At 40.2% G+C, this 22,047-nt stretch overlaps 1 protein-coding gene across 48 annotated transcripts in view; it reads right to left on the reverse strand.

The window, feature by feature from the left end:
- The window catches only part of PRRC2C (proline rich coiled-coil 2C), a 123,021-nt gene that overhangs the window by 23,026 nt on the left and 77,948 nt on the right, over positions 1–22,047 (reverse strand). For 15 of the 48 annotated variants that reach the window (XR_006273885.1, XM_043491192.1, XM_043491197.1 and 12 more), the window contains 7 exons: positions 19,197–19,407; positions 18,111–18,314; positions 12,428–12,549; positions 8,191–8,327; positions 6,518–6,752; positions 5,723–5,848; positions 3,518–3,733 (listed from right to left, as the gene is read on the reverse strand). Coding sequence is in view for 45 of the 48 variants with exons in the window: in XM_043491192.1 (XP_043347127.1) it covers positions 3,518–3,733; positions 5,723–5,848; positions 6,518–6,752; positions 8,191–8,327; positions 12,428–12,549; positions 18,111–18,314; positions 19,197–19,407 (1,251 nt within the window). In the remaining 3 variants the exon portion in view is untranslated. Of the gene's footprint in view, positions 1–3,517; positions 3,737–5,722; positions 5,849–6,517; positions 6,753–8,190; positions 8,328–12,427; positions 12,550–18,110; positions 18,315–19,196; positions 19,408–22,047 lie in introns of those variants that run through there. The other 33 variants (XM_038412175.2, XM_038412176.2, XM_043491224.1 and 30 more) reach the window with 8 other exon arrangements.

Genomic DNA, 22,047 nt, shown 5'->3' on the forward strand with positions numbered 1-22,047 from the left:
TCGGGGTTAATGCTGACTCCGTCAAAATGGCTCTGAGCCGAATGTCCCTTTCCTTCTTGGTCCGAGGCTTGAAAGATCTGCAAATCTTGCAGCGATTGCTGAGATGTGTTTCCCCCAGGAAGTGTCAACAGTCCAAGTGCAGATCACTCACTGGCACTGGCCGCCTGCAAGTGTTGCACAACTTAAAGCCTGGGGCATACCCTGGCATTTATCAGGGAGCCAGTTGCAAATCAAAACGGGTAAACTTATGCTCCAAGCAAAAAAGTCTAAGACACTTTAGTGCCAACCTTATGGAAGCTGATTGAAAAAATATATTTTGAAGCCTCAAACCAGTTATTTTAAAGTTGTTCTTAGAGATTCCAGGTAAACTTGAAACTTGACAAACACCACACCGCTATAATTTTACCCTCGTCAGGATCCCGAAGGTCAGGGAAAGGGCTCCTATTCTCAGAATCAGAGCACCTGGGTTAATACCAGTGATCATCTGTGCCTAGACTCCACCTGATGTGATCTCCCATTGCTGATGTGATCTACCAGCAGGGTTAAAAACTGCAGAATACTTGCTACTGAGTACAATTCCTCTGCATGTGCTACAGAAATCACCAACTTGTCAAAGCTCTGGCACAGAACTGTCTTTCAGAGTCTAAGATCCCTTTTAAAAATGGCTATTTTTCTAGTTTTATAAAAAATAACTTCAGAAACACAAACCATAGTCCTGCCTTTCTGAGCACAGACAGCCTCAAATTGTGGCCCTGAAGGTGTGACTTGACCCTTTCGTCATCCCTATGAATTAACTCAAATCTAAAAATTAAATTTAAAAATGTCAACTATTTCATTGCTGATCATTTTAGCAAAATCATCTAACTAATGTCATTATCCCAAAGTCATGAACTGTCCCACATTCCTCCCCAGATGCCAAAAGCCCAAACTGTCCCTAGACAACTGCCAAAACTTTTCTTCCAGCAACTCTAAAATGCAATTATGAATTGTATTACAAAAATGCGTGACATATTGCTTCAGTACACACAGAGTTGGGATCAGGAGCACTGCTACTAGAGATACTGGTAGAGATATAATTGGGGCTGTCCTTATCTTCAGAATGTCTATGAGCTGGTGTTGTTTCTGGAGATACCAACTGCATGGGATGTGCAGTAGTAGTACCATCACCATAAGTGACACATCCCAGTGTGGATTTGTCAATTTTTTTTTTTTAAACTGAATCTTATAACCCAACTGAAAAGTGCTCAGGTCCAGTGCGTCCAAGCACCAGTAAGGGAAAAGGTCCACAGGTCTCCAGGATAGATTGGGAGGCTTCTTGAATTGGCAGGCTACAAGGTGGATAAAAATCTATGATTTAAATAAATAAATAAATAAATAAATAAAAACACCCAGATGTTTTTGATAAAATTGTGTTTTGAGGAAAAAACCTATCTAAAGAGAGTTTTAATTAAGGTATGTTTGAGCTATAATGTGTCTCATCATGGAATAGGGATTATAAATTTTAATTCTATAGTATGAGACAATATATTCATGTAACGTTTTAGAAAAGTTTTGTAAATGAGTTCCAATAGTTCATGGATTAGCGACCCAATCCTATGCGGTTCCACAGGCTTCTATATAGATTGTTTAGGTTAATCTTTCTATCAACCCAATGGGACTCAGTGCTCAGTCTAGAAGATACCATCAGAGATGCTCAGTTTTGCGGTTCTCAAACTGTGGATTTGTGTCTCCAGAGGCAACATGCTTATTAACAGCAAAAATGTTTTAAAATAAATAATATATAGAGATGAGAAATAACAAACCTCAACGCTATGGGGGGGAGGGGGGATAACTCAGTGGTTTGAGCATTGGCCTGCTAAATCCAGGGTTGTGAGTTCAATCCTTGAGGGGGCCATTTAGGGATCTGGGGCAAAAACTGGGGATTGGTCCTGCTTTGAGCAGGGGGTTGGACTAGATGACCTCCTGAGGTCCCTTCCAACCCTGATATTCTATGATTCTATTGTCCCTTTGCAAATTTGTGTACACAGAGTCAATCCCTTACCTCTCTCTAAAAGTGCAAAGTTTCAGAAAGTTCAATAAATAGAAGATTGTTGGGGGCGGAATAGATCTGGACAAGGAGAAGTCTTGAGATAAATGTGAGAAGCGAGGGACATATGCTTGTTTTGTTAAAATATTATATGTTTGCTGTTGAAGAAAAAAATCCAGAATACTTAATGTTGTTTTAGTTAAATAAAACAATTTAAATATCTGTCTGGTGATGTTCTCCTCCTAATACAGCATGGCAAGAAAATTCTCCAAATATTAATGATTAACCTATTGAATTGGAGATATTTATGAAGTCATTGGGAGGTGAACTATCTGTTTTAAAAACCATGATTAAATTGAGTCTTCCTGACTAGTGATTTAAATCAAATTCACCCTGGCAGGCTAGCTGAAAACTCAGTGCTTTTCAAAAATGCTCATGTTTGTGGTGGTTGTGGAAAGAGGGTTGGATACTTTGCTTTCTGAAGTTGTGAACTGAAGCCCCAAGAGGCACTGCCAGCACAATGAATTCTGTCAAAGTGAATGCTGTTCTTCCCTTCCTTCTATAGTATGTGGTAAGTGAGATACAATGCACTTACCACTCAACAGAACATAACCTTAATTTCCTTCATCTTTTCTAAATTTGTCCCCATCTGATTTCCAGAGATAAATTCCTTCAGCACTACCACTCTCCTTGTCACTGAGGTTCATAAGCTGAAGGTCATCTTTGAATTCCCCCTTCTTCACACAGAACATATCCCAAACCAGTAATTTCTTCTTCTACAATATTTTAAAGATCTGCAATTCCTCATAACCCAACAGCCAAAACATGAATTAGTGTGCTGATAATTTACTCTTAATTACTGAAAACCCCTCTTCTCTCGTCTCCCAGTGTTGGCCCCACTATTCAAAAGGCACCTAAAATTTTACTCACCCAATCTGACCCTTTTAAGGGCTCCTCCCTTCCCATTGCATTGTTTAGTTTTCTCCTCTCCTTCAAAGCTCCAAAGAACTCAACCTGACTACATATAAACTCAAATCTTACCCCTTAGCTCCCGACCCCTCTGATCTACCAATACCACACTCAATGCCCTCTGACTGTTTCTGCCCACCTATGTGCCATTTTCTGCACTGTTCCCGATGTATGGAAATGCCCTCATATGCCAAGCCATCATCATTTATTAAAATCCCTCTAAGATTAACTTTTCAAAATGCCACGAGAAGGAAGTTAATAAAAAACCTTGGCTGAGCCACCAAGATACACCCACGGTTTAAAGTGCCCTACCTCCACATGCCTTTCCAACAGTTTGCTATCCTACCCCCTTTTTGTCACACCATGTTTAAAACTAAATTTTAAGATCTGGACAGGGATCTCCGTTCTTAAAAAAGAAAACCCTGTCAACATGCTCACAACATTGCTGGATGCTGTAAAAATAGTGTACATTAGTAATGGAACATTTTCATTATTGCACAATGAGTTTAAACACATAATTACCTTTCCAGTAGCAGCAATCATGCTGTGCTGAGTTCCTGCAGGGATCAATCCTCTGAAAGGCTGGTTGACTTGTGCAGGCCTACTCAGATTTTGAGCCTGAGCCTGTGGTGGGGCGTGCTGCAGCGCAGGCTGTAGGGACTGGGGTAGAGCAATTAGTGGCTGTCCTGTGGATCCAAAGTTGGGCAAAGAAAGCTGCGAGCCTGGTAAAGGTACAGTCATCTGGAGACAATAAGGAAATATCAGTACCACAGTACAAGCTTAATTACTTAACCATATCAAGATGGCTTTGACATTAAATTATATTCAGACTAAATTATATTTCAGATTAAATTGTATTTCCCTTAATTAGTGAAACTATCACCAAGAGGGATGCAGGCAAATCATCTCTTAATTTGTTATGTTGAGACTTTATAATTAGTTCTTTCTTAAGGCATTTGGATACGTGAACTTCAGAAACAGTTACAAATGCATCAAATCATAGGATGGATCCTAACTGTACTATCATTTCAACAGCACTTCACAGTAATAAAGTAAATTAAACTCAACTGATAATTACAAGATAGTTACAAAAATGGCAATTTTCCATCCAACAGCTCAAATGATCAAGCTGGCTGCTGAGTATTGAGGTTAGACTTTACTTGCCAAAGAGCACACAGAAATGGAGTTTTAAGGTTAAAAACAGAAATGGTGGACTGTACTATCCAACCACCTATGACACCTCTTTGTATTAACAGGGGTCACTGTAACCAAATGTGAACACTAACTGCTGGATGGAAGCGATGAGGACTTGAAAATATTAGATAGTCAAGTAATTATGTTAGTTTTTACCTCTCCTAATCTGTTTGTATGATGCACAATCATGAACCCCTCTCCCACCACACACAAAAAATGTTTTGAGGGCCTCTAAAAGAATGATACAATATTCTTTATAGTACAGTGAGTCAAGTTTAAATCAAGATTTACTGTAAGCAGCATAATATTGTTTACAAGTAGCTACTTCACCAGAACATCTGAAAACATTAAACAAATATCCATAATTTTGACCTCTAAAGTCTTTCATTTGGAAGGGATATTAACTTTTTAAGATGCTTCTAATCTACCAGATGATGGATTTTCCACTGTGTTTCAATAGGATTTAAAATATTATTCAGTTTTTGGAGGTCTCCTCATTCATATGGTTAATGTTTGACAGACTTGTCATAAAGTAGCCAGTTGTTTGCTTATGTTACAAAGTGTTAGGAACAGTTTATAAAATCTAAACCTTAAGTTGTCAAAATGTGAGCCATTAAATGGTACTAAATTTGCAAACATCCTACAATGCTTGCACAAGACAAAATCAAAACAATTTTTTCTAATATAATCTTAAATTCCTTGGAAATACTCTGGCACCACTTAAACTTCAAAACTGGGAAGTGCTACAGAGCTACAGGTTAAGACTAGATATACACAGGTAAGCATGACAGACAACTGTGTGCAAACTCAATCAACTTTGCATATTTGGGGTACGCATTTGGAAATGTGACTGGTCTCATAGGTTTCAGCTAGTCAGTGATGAGCCATATGCCATCATTAGCAAACAGGCTATTTTGTTTGTCTGCTCTCTAAATGCTGTAATTACTTGGCTCCCTATGAAAGCGCTATTACCTCTGACTTGTCCCCATGAAAGAGAGCAGATACTTGTATTACTTAACTGTTATGTAGGGTGTTGCTTCTATCATCACTAGAGCAGGGGTTCTCAAACTGGGGGCAGGGACCCTCAGGGGATTGTGAGGTTATTACATGGGGGGATGGGGGAGGAGGTTGCAAGCTGTCAGCCTCCACCCCAAACCCGGCTTTGCCTCCAGCATTTATAATGGTGTTAAATATATAAAGAAGTTTTTTAAATTTATGGGGGGGGGGGGGGGGGGGTCGCGTTCAGAGGCGTGCTATGTGAAAAAGGTCACCAGTACAAAAGTTTGAGAACTACTGCACTAGAGAGACGGGATGTAGGAAAACTCTTTTGCCACTTAGACTTAAGTCATTAATATGAACTTGTATATCACTTTATTTTCTTGCAACTTGTGTGTGTCACTATGGTAGCTCTATTCTACCAATTCTCAGGTATAAGATCATAAATTGTAATATCTTTATTTCCCTACTTTTAAGTATACATCAGAAAAAAAACAGTCCATAAAATTAATAAAAAGAAATGCAATTTAGGAAATTTACCATGCCATAGTTTACCTGCTGAAGAGCACTGGGAGACTGAGCTGTATTATAAAAATTGCTCTGGCCAGGCTGTTGAACCTGTCCAGAATATAGACTTGAAGCCTGGGTGAGAGTAGCTCTGGCCTAGAAAGAAAGAAAGATTGACAAATTGCAATAGGATAGTATTAATTACTATCAATAATCAGGATTACTAAATGTTAAGAGCATGGAAATTTATTCTGGATTTAAAGTCAGTTCAATTCCAAAATTGCTACAGCATAAGAAGCTGGAAAATTAAGAGACATTTCAATTTGTGGTGAACCATCCATTTCTGTTTAAAACAATCCAAACACAGGACAATGTCTTTACTGAAAAGTCAAGCCTTTATGTTTGTAAGTTGTGGAAGTATCCTCAAACTACAGAGTTTGTTACAAGTGAATTGGAATGTTGGGGCACAAAACAGACTGCCTGGTAAAGATGGTGAAAAGGAACCATTAAGATTTCCTGTAATCTTGCATCAATGCTACCTAGATATTATATAGCTGGGCATATCAGAATACAGATGAAACCCGATATTACAAAGGTCTTGGGGTTTCATAAATTTCAGTTTAAATACAAATTTCAGTTAACAGATATGGATATTTGGCATCTCATCTATCGAAGATGGTTAGAAGCAGGTCTGAATAATATAGAGGGCCAAAGAATGCATTTTATAGTATTAAGGTATCAGAAAATTCCTCCAGTGTTCTTTACATCCTATCATTACTTGCTCCAATAAGTGATACAGACCTCAACTTGAAAAAAAATTCTAACCTGGAGAAGATGAGTATCAATGAGCTGAGAGCCTCCTAGTCCTGAAGCTTGACCAAGCTGATGTTCATACAAGATGGGAATAGGCTGAGTGTTAGAAGTCTGCTGAAATGCAAGACTTGATTGTGCCTTGGCAAGTTCCTGGTGCTGCACTGTTGGGAAGTTGTGTAAGGCTGTGCCAGACAGAACTACTGGCGATGGTTGAGACAGACCACTTTGCATAAAAGCTTGCTGTGATCTACAAAAGAATAAGTTGTGTTATTAGGCTTTAGTTTGCATTACAAATACAATATATGAGAAATTGCCTTTGAAATTTAAAATACAAATATATAATATTCATAACAGAACTAGACCTTTATTGGCATTAAAATCAGAGAGCCAGATATTCAAAATGGCTGCACACACAACACACCCCATTGAAGACAGTATGAGCTGCTGGCTATTATATGTATGGGAAGTCAACTAAACTTCATATCTGAAAAAATATTTTATAAGTTATTTAAATTTCTTTAGTATTAAAGTACATTAAACTATTTTAAATTACATGGAAGAAATGTTTAAATTAATTGCACTGCCACATGTGAAATCTGTCTGCTTCCAGTTTTCAGTCTTTGTCCTTTAGCATCAGGCAGAGGGAATTACTACAGATTTTAGTAGCACCTGAGCATGAAAAAGTGTTTGGTTCTCTTGACCACAGATGACCCCAAGTACATTAATTCTGACTCTGTAATACTTACCCGCTGGGTATCAATGGGTATTTTTAACAATGAATGTTTGGTATTATCTGAGACACTGACTGCTTGGAACAAGGTCCTTAATATTTAAATTGATATTTGGTTTCCTTGCACATTCTCCCCATACTACTCATTCTGGGTTTTTACAGAGGAATACAGCAAAGCACTACCTAAAAGCCCCTCTCAGCCAGCAGTCAAAGACTAGAGGCTGCTTTCTTAGCTCATCTGGAAAAATCTGCCTTCGTTTTAGGCACAGGAGGGTCTCACTATTATGAGCAGCTTAGGATCTGCAGAATAGGAGTTCCACTCCTGTGCATACGGGGCTCAACTCAGTTTCATTAATGTCAATACAAAAAGACTCCCAATGAAATGCTTAGGAGAGGCAGGAGAATCAGTTGTGAATGAAAGGATTTATGGACACTGAATGTTAGTGTAATCTTTCAAATCTACTCTACAGAGTCTACTACCAATAGTTACTATCTCATGTTGACCACAACAGCACCCAAGGTTCTTTTGATTAAACCATGTATGTGAAGGCAAACTCTTCCAATTTCCATGGAAGTTTTCAACAACATTCTGCTTATCACAGAATTAGTGACATTTTGAATATGTGGAGTTTTTGAAGGGAGTAAAAAGGGTGAGAAAATAAAATGTATAATGAACTCTGGCTGGTAAGTTAACTAGGGAGAGGCCATAGTATTTCTAACAAGTAGCAGGTTTTATTTTTTTAGGTCATCTGCTGGTACTTAAGTTTTGTAGCTCATTTTTAAGTCAAATCTCTATTACTGGATCTCACTTCTGAATTCACAAACTAACAAGGATTTTAAGAGTTGCTATTAGGCTTCAATGCTGGTCTGAAAAGGTGGGAGTGGTGAAAGAAAGGAATACTACAATGGACTGATCTCATTTGTTGCTTTTCCTTACTAAAGCTAAAACATTTACCTATAAGGTTGTAAGGAGGAGTTGAACAATTCCTGAGCCTGGGAAACAGCAGGTGCTGCTCCTAAACTCAGTTGGGCTTGGTGTTGTCCTTGTAGAGGTGCATAGATAGGGATGGGAATCTGCTGAACTGAAGTGGGCTGTAACAAAAATAAATAATTAAACAGTCAAGTGTAGAAACGGTCACATAAAAATCCTGGTAGCTGAAAATTGCCAATTCAAAACCATTAAGGAAAAAAAAAATGCCTGTACCTAATGTGCAATGGGATTTATACAGCAATTAAAAGAGAGACTAAAAAGCAGTTGAACACAAAGGCTATACAGTGAACGCATGACAACTTTCTAAACTGAAAGATAACTTAACTGAAGAGTTGACAGATTTACCATTTCCAAATAAGTTGTAGAAAAGTATCATAGTTCGCTTCTTGCTGAGGCAATGAATAGCTATTTAAAAGTTAATTTCCATCTAAAAATTTGTTACGATACAAACTTTAAATATTTGATTCTGATGACCAACAATAAAATTGAGAAACCCACCCCCAACAATCATGCTCAAGAAATTCAGGACGATTACGCATGTGCAGATGCTGTAATATAGCAGCGAATGAAAAGTCATAGCGCATGATGATAGCTGAGCAAAATACCTGTAGTATGTTTATTAAACACAGGCCATTCAGCTGTTACTTTTCATAAGTGTTAATTTTTTAAAAAATTGGCAAACATTTAATCTATGGACTACATGCTGCATTCTTAATACTTGATCTTTATTACTCATACTCTGAGCAACTTTAGTCAGATATTTCATGTGACTTGAGCACTTTTTTTTTTTTTTTTTTTTTTTTTTTATAAACCAGTACTGTAATTTACTGCAAGTAAAACCAGACTTGATTCTCAGGCAGATGGATGGAGTACTTTAGAAAGTTAGCAGGAGATAAATCTAGGAAACCTAAAACACTTTTAAACCTTTTCCTTTACTCTTCTACAAGAGCTTTACATTTTTGACCTATATGGGGATCCCAGATTTAAAAACACCTAGATTCCTTCCTGATAGGAACCGACCATCGCAAACTAGATTTATTGACTATTTACAGCAGAGTTCACATTCAATTTTCTTGTTACATACATGAGAACTACTGCATTTATGTGCACAGGTTTTCTTTATGGAGACAGCTGGTACACTTCATTAACTAGTTCACTTATTAAATTTCCTCAGTACCAAACTTTTGGCCACGGCTTTCAGAACACTGTAATAAGCAGTGTTCCATTATAAAAAAATTAATAGTTCACAGAATAGGAACTCTAAGTTAGCAAAGACACAACAAGACCCAATGACAGGAAGTCAATCTAGAAGAATTCATAGAATCATAGAATCATAGAATATCAGGGTTGGAAGGGACCCCAGAAGGTCATCTAGTCCAACCCCCTGCTCAAAGCAGGACCAAGTCCCAGTTAAATCATCCTAGCCAGGGCTTTGTCAAGCCTGACCTTAAAAACCTCTAAGGAAGGAGATTCTACCACCTCCCTAGGTAACGCATTCCAGTGTTTCACCACCCTCTTAGTGAAAAAGTTTTTCCTAATATCCAATCTAAACCTCCCCCATTGCAACTTGAGACCATTACTCCTCGTTCTGTCATCTGCTACCATTGAGAACAGTCTAGAGCCATCCTCTTTGAAACCCCCTTTCAGGTAGTTGAAAGCAGCTATCAAATCCCCCCTCATTCTTCTCTTCTGCAGACTAAACAATCCCAGCTCCCTCAGCCTCTCCTCATAAGTCATGTGCTCTAGACCCCTAATCATTTTTGTTGCCCTTCGCTGTACTCTTTCCAATTTATCCACATCCTTCTTGTAGTGTGGGGCCCAAAACTGGACACAGTACTCCAGATGAGGCCTCACCAGTGTCGAATAGAGGGGAACGATCACGTCCCTCGATCTGCTCGCTATGCCCCTACTTATACATCCCAAAATGCCATTGGCCTTCTTGGCAACAAGGGCACACTGCTGACTCATATCCAGCTTCTCGTCCACTGTCACCCCTAGGTCCTTTTCCGCAGAACTGCTGCCGAGCCATTCGGTCCCTAGTCTGTAGCGGTGCATTGGATTCTTCCATCCTAAGTGCAGGACCCTGCACTTATCCTTATTGAACCTCATTAGATTTCTTTTGGCCCAATCTTCCAATTTGTCTAGGTCCTTCTGTATCCTATCCCTCCCCTCCAGCGTATCTACCACTCCTCCCAGTTTAGTATCATCCGCAAATTTGCTGAGAGTGCAATCCACACCATCCTCCAGATCATTTATGAAGATATTGAACAAAACGGGCCCCAGGACCGACCCCTGGGGCACTCCACTTGACACCGGCTGCCAACTAGACATGGAGCCATTGATCACTACCCGTTGAGCCCGACAATCTAGCCAGCTTTCTACCCACCTTATAGTGCATTCATCCGGCCCATACTTCCTTAACTTGCTGACAAGAATGCTGTGGGAGACCGTGTCAAAAGCTTTGCTAAAGTCAAGAAACAATACATCCACTGCTTTCCCTTCATCCACAGAACCAGTAATCTCATCATAAAAGGCGATTAGATTAGTCAGGCATGACCTTCCCTTGGTGAATCCATGCTGACTGTTCCTGATCACTTTCCTCTCCTCTAAGTGCTTCAGGATTGATTCTTTGAGGACCTGCTCCATGATTTTTCCAGGGACTGAGGTGAGGCTGACCGGCCTGTAGTTCCCAGGATCCTCCTTCTTCCCTTTTTTAAAGATGGGCACTACATTAGCCTTTTTCCAGTCATCCGGGACTTCCCCCGTTCGCCACGAGTTTTCAAAGATAATGGCCAAGGGCTCTGCAATCACAGCCGCCAATTCCCTCAGCACTCTCGGATGCAATTCGTCCGGCCCCATGGACTTGTGCACGTCCAGCTTTTCTAAATAGTCCCTAACCACCTCTATCTCTACAGAGGGCTGGCCATCTCTTCCCCATTTTGTGATGCCCAGCACAGCAGTCTGGGAGCTGACCTTGTTAGTGAAAACAGAGGCAAAAAAAGCATTGAGTACATTAGCTTTTTCCACATCCTCTGTCACTAGCTTGCCTCCCTCATTCAGTAAGGGGCCCACACTTTCCTTGGCTTTCTTCTTGTTGCCAACATACCTGAAGAAACCCTTCTTGTTACTCTTGACATCTCTTGCTAGCTGCAGCTCCAGGTGCGATTTGGCCCTCCTGATATCTTTCCTACATGCCTGAGCAATATTTTTATACTCTTCCCTGGTCATATGTCCAACCTTCCACTTCTTGTAAGCTTCTTTTTTATGTTTAAGATCCGCTAGGATTTCACCATTAAGCCAAGCTGGTCGCCTGCCATATTTACTATTCTTTCGACTCATCGGGATGGTTTGTCCCTGTAACCTCAACAGGGATTCCTTGAAATACAGCCAGCTCTCCTGGACTCCCTTCCCTTTCACGTTAGTCCCCCAGGGGATCCTGGCCATCTGTTCCCTGAGGGAGTCAAAGTCTGCTTTCCTGAAGTCCAGGGTCCGTATCCTGCTGCTTACCTTTCTTCCCTGCGTCAGGATCCTGAACTCAACCAACTCATGGTCACTGCCTCCCAGATTCCCATCCACTTTTGCTTCCCCCACTAATTCTACCCGGTTTGTGAGCAGCAGGTCAAGAAAAGCGCTCCCCCTAGTTGGCTCCCCTAGCACTTGCACCAGGAAATTGTCCCCTACGCTTTCCAAAAACTTCCTGGATTGTCTATGCTCCTCAAACTGGGAATGAGGGGAATCAACCACTGGAACAAATTACAAAAGGAGCTGGCTAATATATCATAATCTGAATTCTTTAAACAGAGGCTGGACCACTTTCTAAATGATATGTTCTGATTCACCCACAAGTTACTGGACTCATTAGCGTTCTTGCCTACTATTACGTAAGCAAACAACGTCCTCAACTGCAGGAAGGAAAACCATAGTGAGCACTTCTGGTGTGAACATATATAGTCTTGTATGAAGCAGTACATTTCTGAGAACACAGGCTTCTACTGGAATACTGTTATAAAGAAATCTTTGTTCACATAAATGATGACTGAAAGACCATAAAAAGGTGTGTACATGGTCAAACTGAACTATGATAGATTGGGAATGAAATGCAATGCAATTTAACATTTACAGATCTCTTTTCCCCCCTGCAACTCAACTCAAGTTATAACAGCTTTACAATGAAGGTTCAGTAAGATGAATCCACAAATACCTGTGAAAGTCCTGGTTGAAAACCTTGCTGTTGAGCCAAGGAAGGTGGAGCCAGACGTGCATGCTGAGTGCTGAATAAGTGGCTTGTGTCCATGTAGAAAGCTGGGATCTGAGCTGCAGGACCTCAGGAAAATATGAAAATTAGTGTCTGAATGTTAAACATTTTCCTTCTGGGCAGATTTCCACATAGTGTTGGAACTGCAGCCAGAGAGGACGTTTTCTATTTCATATTTACAAGTTAGATTAACTATTTGCCTGACTGTTAGCATTGGGGGTGGAGATTTGGGGTGAGAAGAGATTTTCAGTGAGCTTGCAAACAGCAGAGTTTTGTGAGGGAGTTCTCCAGGAGAAGGAGCAGCAACTACATGACCCTTGGGGTGAGTCTGTTGTGTGTTTGCTTGCTTGAAGTTTACAGTGTGGTCCGTTTGGGGACTGTGTGCTGAGCCTAGCAGCCTGCTAGGCAAGGCTGAGAGCTTCCTAAGGAGGCTCTAGCCTGCCATCCTTGGATCCCTCATCCTTTCAGAATCCCTTGACAAGGGGGCAGAGCAAACTCATGGAAAACAGGGGTTTAAAAAGCCAGCTCATAAGTGACCGGAGGAGCTAGTGAACAAGAGAAGTAAAGGGGAGTTTTACAAGGGAGTTTAGAGAGAGAACACAAAGTCCAGATACACCTTATAAACATCCTCTAAACTTGGGCCATTAAAGCCTGCTCCCCCACAACCCCCCCCCAAACAAAACAGAAAAAAAACACTCTACAAGAGTACAAAGAATGTAGAAAGAGGTCCAGCCGTAGAGTGGGCTATCCAGTATATTGCCCTGAATGTAGCAGGTATGATTACCTGCCTTGTAGGCAGGTGGCATTAGCATGCATTTGGTGTAAGGAGCTCCCGGCTCTCAGAGATCAAGTACAGGCTCTTGAGACCAGAGTGGCTGAACTGAAGGAGCTAAGGGAAACAGATGTACATAGATGAGACTTTCTGGCTCCATCCTGTCTGACAGCCTCTGGGCTGTTGAGGAGGATTAAAGTCTCAAAAGAGGAAAATGATCCCACAGTTGGGACCCTCCTTCCAGATGATGTCATGGTATTCTCTCACACTGAGGACATCTGTTAAGAAGAAAAAGGGAACAGAAATGAGGGCTTGGATTATTAGAAATATCGATAGTTGGGCTTTTGATGGGAGAACTATATGGTGAATTGCTTGCTGGATGTGAAGGTTGCGGATCTCTAGAGACATTAGACATATGTATGGGAAGTGCTGGGGAGGAGATGGTAATCATGGTACGTGTAGATACCAGTGACATAGGGAAAGGTAGGAGAGAAGTCCTGGAGGCCACACATAGGCCATGGTTGCATTCTCTGAAATTCTAGTTCCATGCCCAGGGCCAGTTAGGCAGAACTATAGTGTCTCAATGCGTGGATGAGACGATAGCGTTGGGAGGAGGGATTCAGGCTTATTAGGAACTGGGGAACTTTTGGGGAAAGGAAGAGTCTATAGAGGAAGGATGGGCTGCACCTAAACCAGAACAGAACCAAACTGCTGGTATGTGAAATTTAAGATTGTAGAGGATTTTCTAAACTAAGGGCTGGGTGAAAGCTGACCAGTACAAAGGAGCACATCATTCAGACAGACACATCCCTTAGAGGAGGATTTATTAAAGGAGATTTTCTATATCCTGGTAAAGATGAGAGGACAGAAGTCAATAAAGTACAGGTAGGAGCTGAAGAGAAACAAACAAACAGTCATACAAAAAGAGAGATCCATTCAATTACTCACCTTGAAGGCAAACACCTAAATATTAACACATTTTATAAGTGCTCATACACAAATGCTAGAAGTCTAAATATTAATATGGGTGAACTTGACTACCTGATATTAAGTGAGGATACTGACATAACACGCACCGCAGAAACTTGCAGAAATATGATAATCAATGGGACATGGTAATACCAGGGGACAAAATATATACAAATGACAGAGTAGGTTATGTTGGTGGGGTAGTGGCACTGTGTGAAAGAAAGCAGAGTCAACTAGAGTAAAAAAAGTTGGTGAATCAAACTGCACCATAGAACCTCTACAGATAGAAATTTCATGCTTGAATAATAAGAATATAACAGCAGAAATATACTGCCAACCCCCTGACCAGGATGGGGACAGTGACTGAGAAATGCTCAGGGAGATTAAAAAGTTACAAAAACAGTAAACTGAGTAATAATGGCGGATTTCAACTATCCCCATATTGACTGGGAGCACATCACCTCAGGATGGGATGCAGAGATAAAATTTCGATGGGATGCAGAGATAAAATTTCTAGACACCATTAATGACTGACTATTTCTTGGAGCAGCTAGTTCTGGAACCCACAAAGAGAGGCAATTTTTAATTTGGTCCTAAGTAGCACACAGGATCTGGCTTGAGAGATGAATATAGCCGAACTGCTCAGAAATAACTGTACTGTAATTAAATCTAACATCCTTATAGGGGGAAAAATACCAAAGAAACTAACCACAGTAGCATTTAACTTCCAAAAGGGGAACTACACCAAAATGAAGAGGCTAGTTACGTAGACATTAAAAGGAACAGTCACAAGAGTGAAATGCCTGCAAGCTAACTTTTAAAAACAGAGGCTCAAACTAAATGTATACCCCAAATAAAAAAAAAAGTAAGAGAAACAAAAAATTGCCGCCATGGTTTAAAAACCAGAGTAAAAGAGGTAGACAGACACAAAAAGATACCCGTTAAGAATTGGAAATCAAATCCTACTAAGGGAAATAGAAACAAAACTCTGGCAAGTCAAGTGTAAAAGTATAATAGGACAGGCCAAAAAAGAATTTGAAGAGCAACTAGTAAAAGACTTGAAGACTATCAGTAAAAATTTTTGTTTAAGTTCATAAGAAGCAGGAAGCCTGACATTCAGTGTGGCAGGCCACTGAACAACCAAGGTGCTAAAAGAGCACTCAAGACAGACAAGCATGAGGGAGATTCCGACACCCAAGCCATTCTTTTTAGGTGACAAACCTGAGGAACCGTCCCTGATTGAGGTGTCAGTAGAGGTGGTTTTGGAACAAACTGGTAAATCAAACAGTAATAAAAGTCAGCAGGACCAGATGGTATTCACCCAAGATTTCTGAAGGAACTCAAATAAGAAATTGCAGAACCACTAACTGCAGGATACAACCTATTGCTTAAATCAGCCTTTGTACCAGATGAATGGAGGATGGCTAACGTGACACTGATTTTTTAAAAAAAGCTCTAAAGGCAATCCTGGCAATTACAGCCCGGTAAGCCTAACTTCAGTACCAGGCAAATTGGTTGTAGCTATAACAAACAGAATTAGACACAGCTGAACAAAATCTGTTCGGGAAGAGTCAACATGGCTTTTGTAAAGGGAAATCATGCCTCACCAATCTACCAGAATTCTTTGAGGGGGGTCAAATAAACATGGACTGGGTGATTCAGAGAGTGTACTTGGACTATCAGAAAGCCTTTGACAAAGTCCCTCACCAAAGGCTCTTAAGCAAAGTACCCAGTTATGGGATGAGAAGGAAGGTCATGCCATAGATCAGACACTGGTTAAAAGATAGGAAACAAAGGGTCAATTTTCTCAGTGGAAATAGTTAAATAGCAGGGGTCCCCCAAGAATCTGAACTCGGACCTGTGCTGTTCAACATATTCATAAATGACCTGGAAAAAGGGTTAAACAGCGAGGTGGCAAAGTAGGCAGATGATGCAAAATTATTCAAGATAGCCAAGTACAAAGCTGACTATGCAGAGTTACAAAGGGACCTCAAAACTGGGTGACAAAGAAAAATGGGAGAGGAAATTCAATGTTGATAAATGCCAAGTAAAGCACTCCAGAAAACAATCCCAATTATATATACAAAATGATGGGATCTAAATTAGCTGTTAGCATTCAAGATATTTCTTTGAGTCATCATGGATAGTTCTCAGAAAACATCTGCTCAATATGCAGTCAAAAAAGCTGACAATGTTAGGAACCATTAGGTAAGGGATATACAAGACAGAAAATATAATGCCACTATATGAATTCATTGTATTCTGCATCTTGAATACTGCATGCAGTTCTAGTCACCCATCTCAGAAAAAATATATTAGAACCAGAAAAAGTACAGAGAAGGGCAACAAAAAGGATTAGGGGTATGGAACAGCTTCCACAGGCCATGTTTACGCTACCGCAGTAAGTTGACCTATGCTATACAACTCCAGCTACGTGAATAACGTAGCTGGAGTCGACGTACCTTAGGTCAACTTACCGCAGGGGGTCAATGGGCGAAAATCTCCCATTGACTTACCTTACTCTTCTCTTTGAGGGTAGAGTACAGGGGACAACTGGAGAGTGAACTGCAGTCTATTTGGCGGGTCATTACTAGACCCGCTAAATCAACCGCTGGTGGATTGATCTCAGAGTGTTGATCCACGCTGTAGTGTAGATCTGCCCACAGAAGGGGAGGGATTGTTCATCTTAAAAAAAGACAACTGGGGGGGCGGGGGAGAGGGCGAAAAGGGGGAATATGACAGAGGTCTAAAATCATGAACGGTGTGGAGAAAGTGAATAAGGAAGTGTTATTCACCCCTACCCATCACACCCAATGAAACAACAGGCAGCAGGTCTAAAACAAACAAAAGGAAGTACTTTTCCCCATACAACACACAGTCAACCTGTGGAATTCATTGCCAGGAGATGTTGTGACGGCAAAAGCGCAACTGGTTTCAAAAAAGAATTAGAGAAGTTCTTGAAGGATAGGTCCATCAATGGCTATTAGCCAAGATGGTCAGGGATGCAACCCCATGGTCTGAGTGTGTCATACAACCCCTGCCTTCCAGAATTTGGATGACAGGGGATCTCTTGATAAATTGCCCTGTTCTGTTCATTCTTCTGAAGCAGCTGACCATCGGCCACTACTGGAAGACAGGATACTGGGATAGATGGACCACTGGTCTGAACCACTATGGCCATTCTTATGTACAAGTGGAAGATGGGCCCCACCTGCCCTTTGAGCTTTTGCATATAAATTGTGCATATGCATCCTGAATCCCATGAAATTTAGTGGTATGGTAAATTCTGTGCAGACCTCTAAATGCCCTATTTTAGTCAGCTAAGCATTGTGTGAAGAACAAAGTATGCAATTTAAAGGAAAAAACCCATGTAGTTTCTTTATAGTTAGAGAAAGGTATCACTGAAGAGAGAGACACTGCTGTAATAGTTTATAAAATTAGATTAAAACTAGAGGACTAAATTTAAACAGATTTAAAATTTAAAAAAATGCAAAGCAGGATACAGAAAAAGGGATTAATACAAAGATACCATACAGAGAAGATACAAACTTGTTTTATTTAGTGGAAGTTTCTTTTGAGTATGTTGGTCAATGTAACACCATTCCATATACATATTGTGCAGGGCTTGACCACAACATATACACTACTATTACCTTGTGCATAAGTAGGCATGTAACCTACCCTCTAGTCATTCCGTTTTTGCGGCAGGTAGTAAAAATGGAATAGAGAGTATGTAATAACTTAGAAGTATATCACTAACTTCAGAAGTAATTTCACCTGAGTTGTACTATGATTATTTTTTTTTAAAGCCCTACCAACTTGTTTAACTCCAAAGAAAACAAAGAACTGGCTAGCACCTCTCTCTTCCAACCTCACAAACATTATTACCTGCTGCAGACTGAGACACATAGACCTGTGGACTCTGCTGCTGCTGGGCAATGAGGGATGGCATGCAGCTTAGCTGGGAGAAGTGACTGGCAGAAGCAAGGCTGTTTGTCTGCAACTGCTGTGGTTTCACTTTACAGATATTAGGAGGATCTGAGGCGGTTGTAGACTTTGTACTCAGTGAAGAGGTAGTGTATGTTCCAGCTCCTGGATTGGGAAAAAAACATGGATCATTCAAAAACTTATCTTTGAGTAGGTCTGACAAAACACTGGAAGCACTGACTACCACAGGTAAGAATGAATAATAAAAAAGTACTTATATAGAGGGCTGTGTGGCTGAGGTGCCAGAACTTTAATATTTCTTAACACATGACTGCACTTTCTGTTCCAGTTATCCAGAGAATGTCAGTTCACCATAGTAAGAAACTTTCTTTAGTCACCTCAGCTGGGATTGGAGCACACATTCCCTTTAATGGCCACATGAGAGAAGATTTAATTGGATATTTAATTTTTTAAGTGTTTACTACTTTTGTAAGCTATAGTAGTGAGAAAGTGTTTGTCTCCTAATGTTTATGCATAGCAGTAGTGAAACCTGTATTATCTGAAAGTCTTGTGGGATACCTTCATATTACTTATGTTTGTATACCACCTACCACAAAGAGTCCTCAGTCAGCACTAATGAAAAACAAAATCTGGAGATTTTCAGACAACTGTGGGAACTGGGTAGCTGCCACAGCTACTGGTTTCCCCAAGGCCAGCAGCATGAAGACTACAAGGTGGGAGAAAGCAGCTATATTATACACAAATATCTGTGTAGCCAACTGAAGAGGAGCTTCCTCAACAATCTTCCAGATCCACCCTACTGAAAAAGAGGGACAAAAAAAAACCCTCTCCCCAGCTAGCTATGCAGTAAAAGCCTGGGGGAAATATCAGACCTTCAAATAAGAGGGTTTTGGTAGACCGTGGCTTGCACTGAACAGAATAGAACCCAATATCTAATCTCAAAGAAAGCGACAAGGTTGACATGATCAAAGGGTAACAAGTAAACTGGATAAAGGGGCACACAATATGCAATGTAAAGCCCTATACCTGATAATGAAGTTGTAGGTGTAACTGATGCCACAGGAATAGGAGGCATTGATGCACTTGAGAAAGAGCTGTAAGTGCCACTGCTTGGTCCACTGCTACTGCTACTGCTTCCACTGTTACCTCCAGTTATGGGAGATGCTGTTGAGGTTATTGGCGAACTCTTCTCCCCCACACTTGGAGAATTCTCCCATGCTTTACGTGCAGACTCCATCTATTTAGGAAAAAAAAGGAAGATGGATTTTTTATTTTTATTTTTTTAAAAAGAGAAACAGGTTAGCTATTTAGAAGATTTTAGCTCTTCGGTTAGTCCTTCAGTTAACAATTCATTTTAGTTAAAAAGGAAATACCGGCTACCTGCGAGCCTCCTTGCTTAACATTTGATCACTATGACTGCACAATGCTATGTGTTCATGCAAAAAGCCCTAAGTGGGAGCTCCCAAATAGCTCCAACTGACTTAGTAATCAACCATTTTAAATTTTCAGTATCCAAGATTAAATTTGCTCACACTGACTTGTCTCCCCACGAGGGAAGTGGGAGTAAGGGAAATATATTGTTTCATACATGCTTAAAATACCATAAAATAGGTTCTAAAATAAAAACATTCCCTTTAAAATTAAATGGTTTTGATAAGTCATTGCTGCAAAAAGGTAAGAAAGCTTTTCTGAAATTGGACATAGCTGATGCATGTTTCAATGAAAAATGTCACAACCGCAAGTTTCTACCTTCAGTATGATCCGTAACCATTTAAGGGAGTACAGACAGATCATTTTTGTCAAAAAGATATATCTGAACACAATGTCTATTTTATTTTATAATTTTAACACAGGACTACACACCATATAACTAGTATGCTTGTTTCGCTGTATATTTTATGACCTTAAAGAAAATAATTTGGGGCTGAAACTGTGCCACATAAGTATCTCATGCCCACTGCTCATGTTAGAGGAAAAAATAAATACAAAAAAGGTCAAATCCTACTTTCTGTAATCATGGATGTATGTAATCTTGCATAGCAACAAACATAGTCAGGGTCAAACAGGCTTCTGAAGCATTTAAAAAAATACGTATTTCTAAGCTGTTCCACAAACGGATCTAAACAACCTAGTGGTTGACTTGGAGAACCCCCCCCCCAAAAAATCAGAGATTTGCTGTTAAATTATAACAGTGCTAAAATCTTGAATTTCATGCAATAATTCTAGGGAGAATATTGAGGGACTATGCTCAACTGACAAAGGGAAGGAAATTTTACTATAAATTTTCAAACTAGACAGGCCACAAACTTAAATCTTAATTATGGTCCATGAAGTTCTACAATGACACAACGGCCCACATATTTAATGTTGAGGGTTAGCCATTGGAGACTATGGGTTCCATGCTGCAATTCTTCATTTATCAGATTACAAACTGCTGAGGGCAGGAACTATTTTCATTTGGTCCCTTTTTCAGAGCCAAACTCATTCAGTGCTGAAAATGAACAAGTCCGATCAGACTGGCCTAGTCACTTGAATTGAGATGTAGCACTTTTTACTGAACAAGTAGTCTCTGATGGCCACACCTCCGATTAAAATGGAGCATGGCTGCAACTACTTCATTTTACGGAAATTAGGTCCACATGCCCCTAATTTAAGTTATGTTATTTGTCTACACATCATAGAAAATGATGGAAAAACCAATATAACTTGTATTTAATTTCCATTGTTGAAGTGTAAAAAAGGTATCAGACAGGAGGAGCAATTTCAAGATTTTTTTCCCTCCACACAAGTACTTTTGAACACTTCATAGAAAATAAGTGACTTGACTACTTCCCTTTTGGGGACAGACTCCTCCCACAAATACATGCATTGAGGCTGAGCCTCCTCTAATAAATATATTAGATGTGGGTCTGGTTTGTCCACACCCCCTTCCACCCTCACACCAGATGAATATTTCCCAAAGCTGTAAGGAAACTATATTCTTAATAGTAAATTAAACTCCTTGAAGCATTCACATGTAGTGTTTTACATGGAGCAATCTCTGAGTGAGACTAAGACCTAGCATCTGCAAGTATGGCTGAATGACGCTTTGTTCCTTGATACCTGAGAGTTCAGTGCCAGGATTTTGTGGAACCTTTCCTGTAGGGGAGCCACTGTCTCACCCACATGCTATTTTGATCCTGAGATAGACCATCTTCATAGGGAGAGCAGGGAGAACAAGTCTGTCACAAAGCTGGTAAGAACAGATGTATCTAAGACCTTAGATTCCTCAGCCAGGCTATATCACTATCATTACCTTTGTAAACACCATAGGGGAAGATGACAGACAGGTAGTTTTTTGAACTAATATTGGCAATTTCTGGAGACCAACTGAAAAAGTATCTGTGACAAGGGTCTGACCAGAATATATAAATAAGCTTTTGCCAGGTCCATTGATGTCGGAAGGTCTCATGGAGTGGTTCCAGTGAGAGCAGAATCAAGAGTCGCCATCCTGAATTTTGTCTTATCAAGCCTAACTGACCAAAGATTGGCCCAGACTCCACCCGACCCTTTCTCTAACTACGAAGAGCATGCAGCAGAGTCCTGAACACCTTCCTTTTTTTAAGACTGTTTCCCTAGCTGTAGGATTCGGGCTCCTTCAGAATTAAGTTTATCACCTCTCAAGATCAGAGAAAGGATGAAGGGATGTGAAAGAGCCTGTAATTCCAGGGAGTATCCATGCTGCATCTCTCCCACATACCAGACGTTTCAAACATGTTTGGGAGAAAGAAGTTCTCTCAATTCTAAGACCTTGGGGAAGCAGCAAGAGCATCCAGAATGATTTTACCTTCTTTCTGTGTTCTTTGAGCCTCTGTGGTTTTTTTTTTTTTATCTGGGG

The sequence above is a fragment of the Dermochelys coriacea genome, chromosome 8 (genome assembly GCF_009764565.3).
Source record: "Dermochelys coriacea isolate rDerCor1 chromosome 8, rDerCor1.pri.v4, whole genome shotgun sequence".
Classification (NCBI taxonomy): domain Eukaryota; kingdom Metazoa; phylum Chordata; order Testudines; family Dermochelyidae; genus Dermochelys; species Dermochelys coriacea.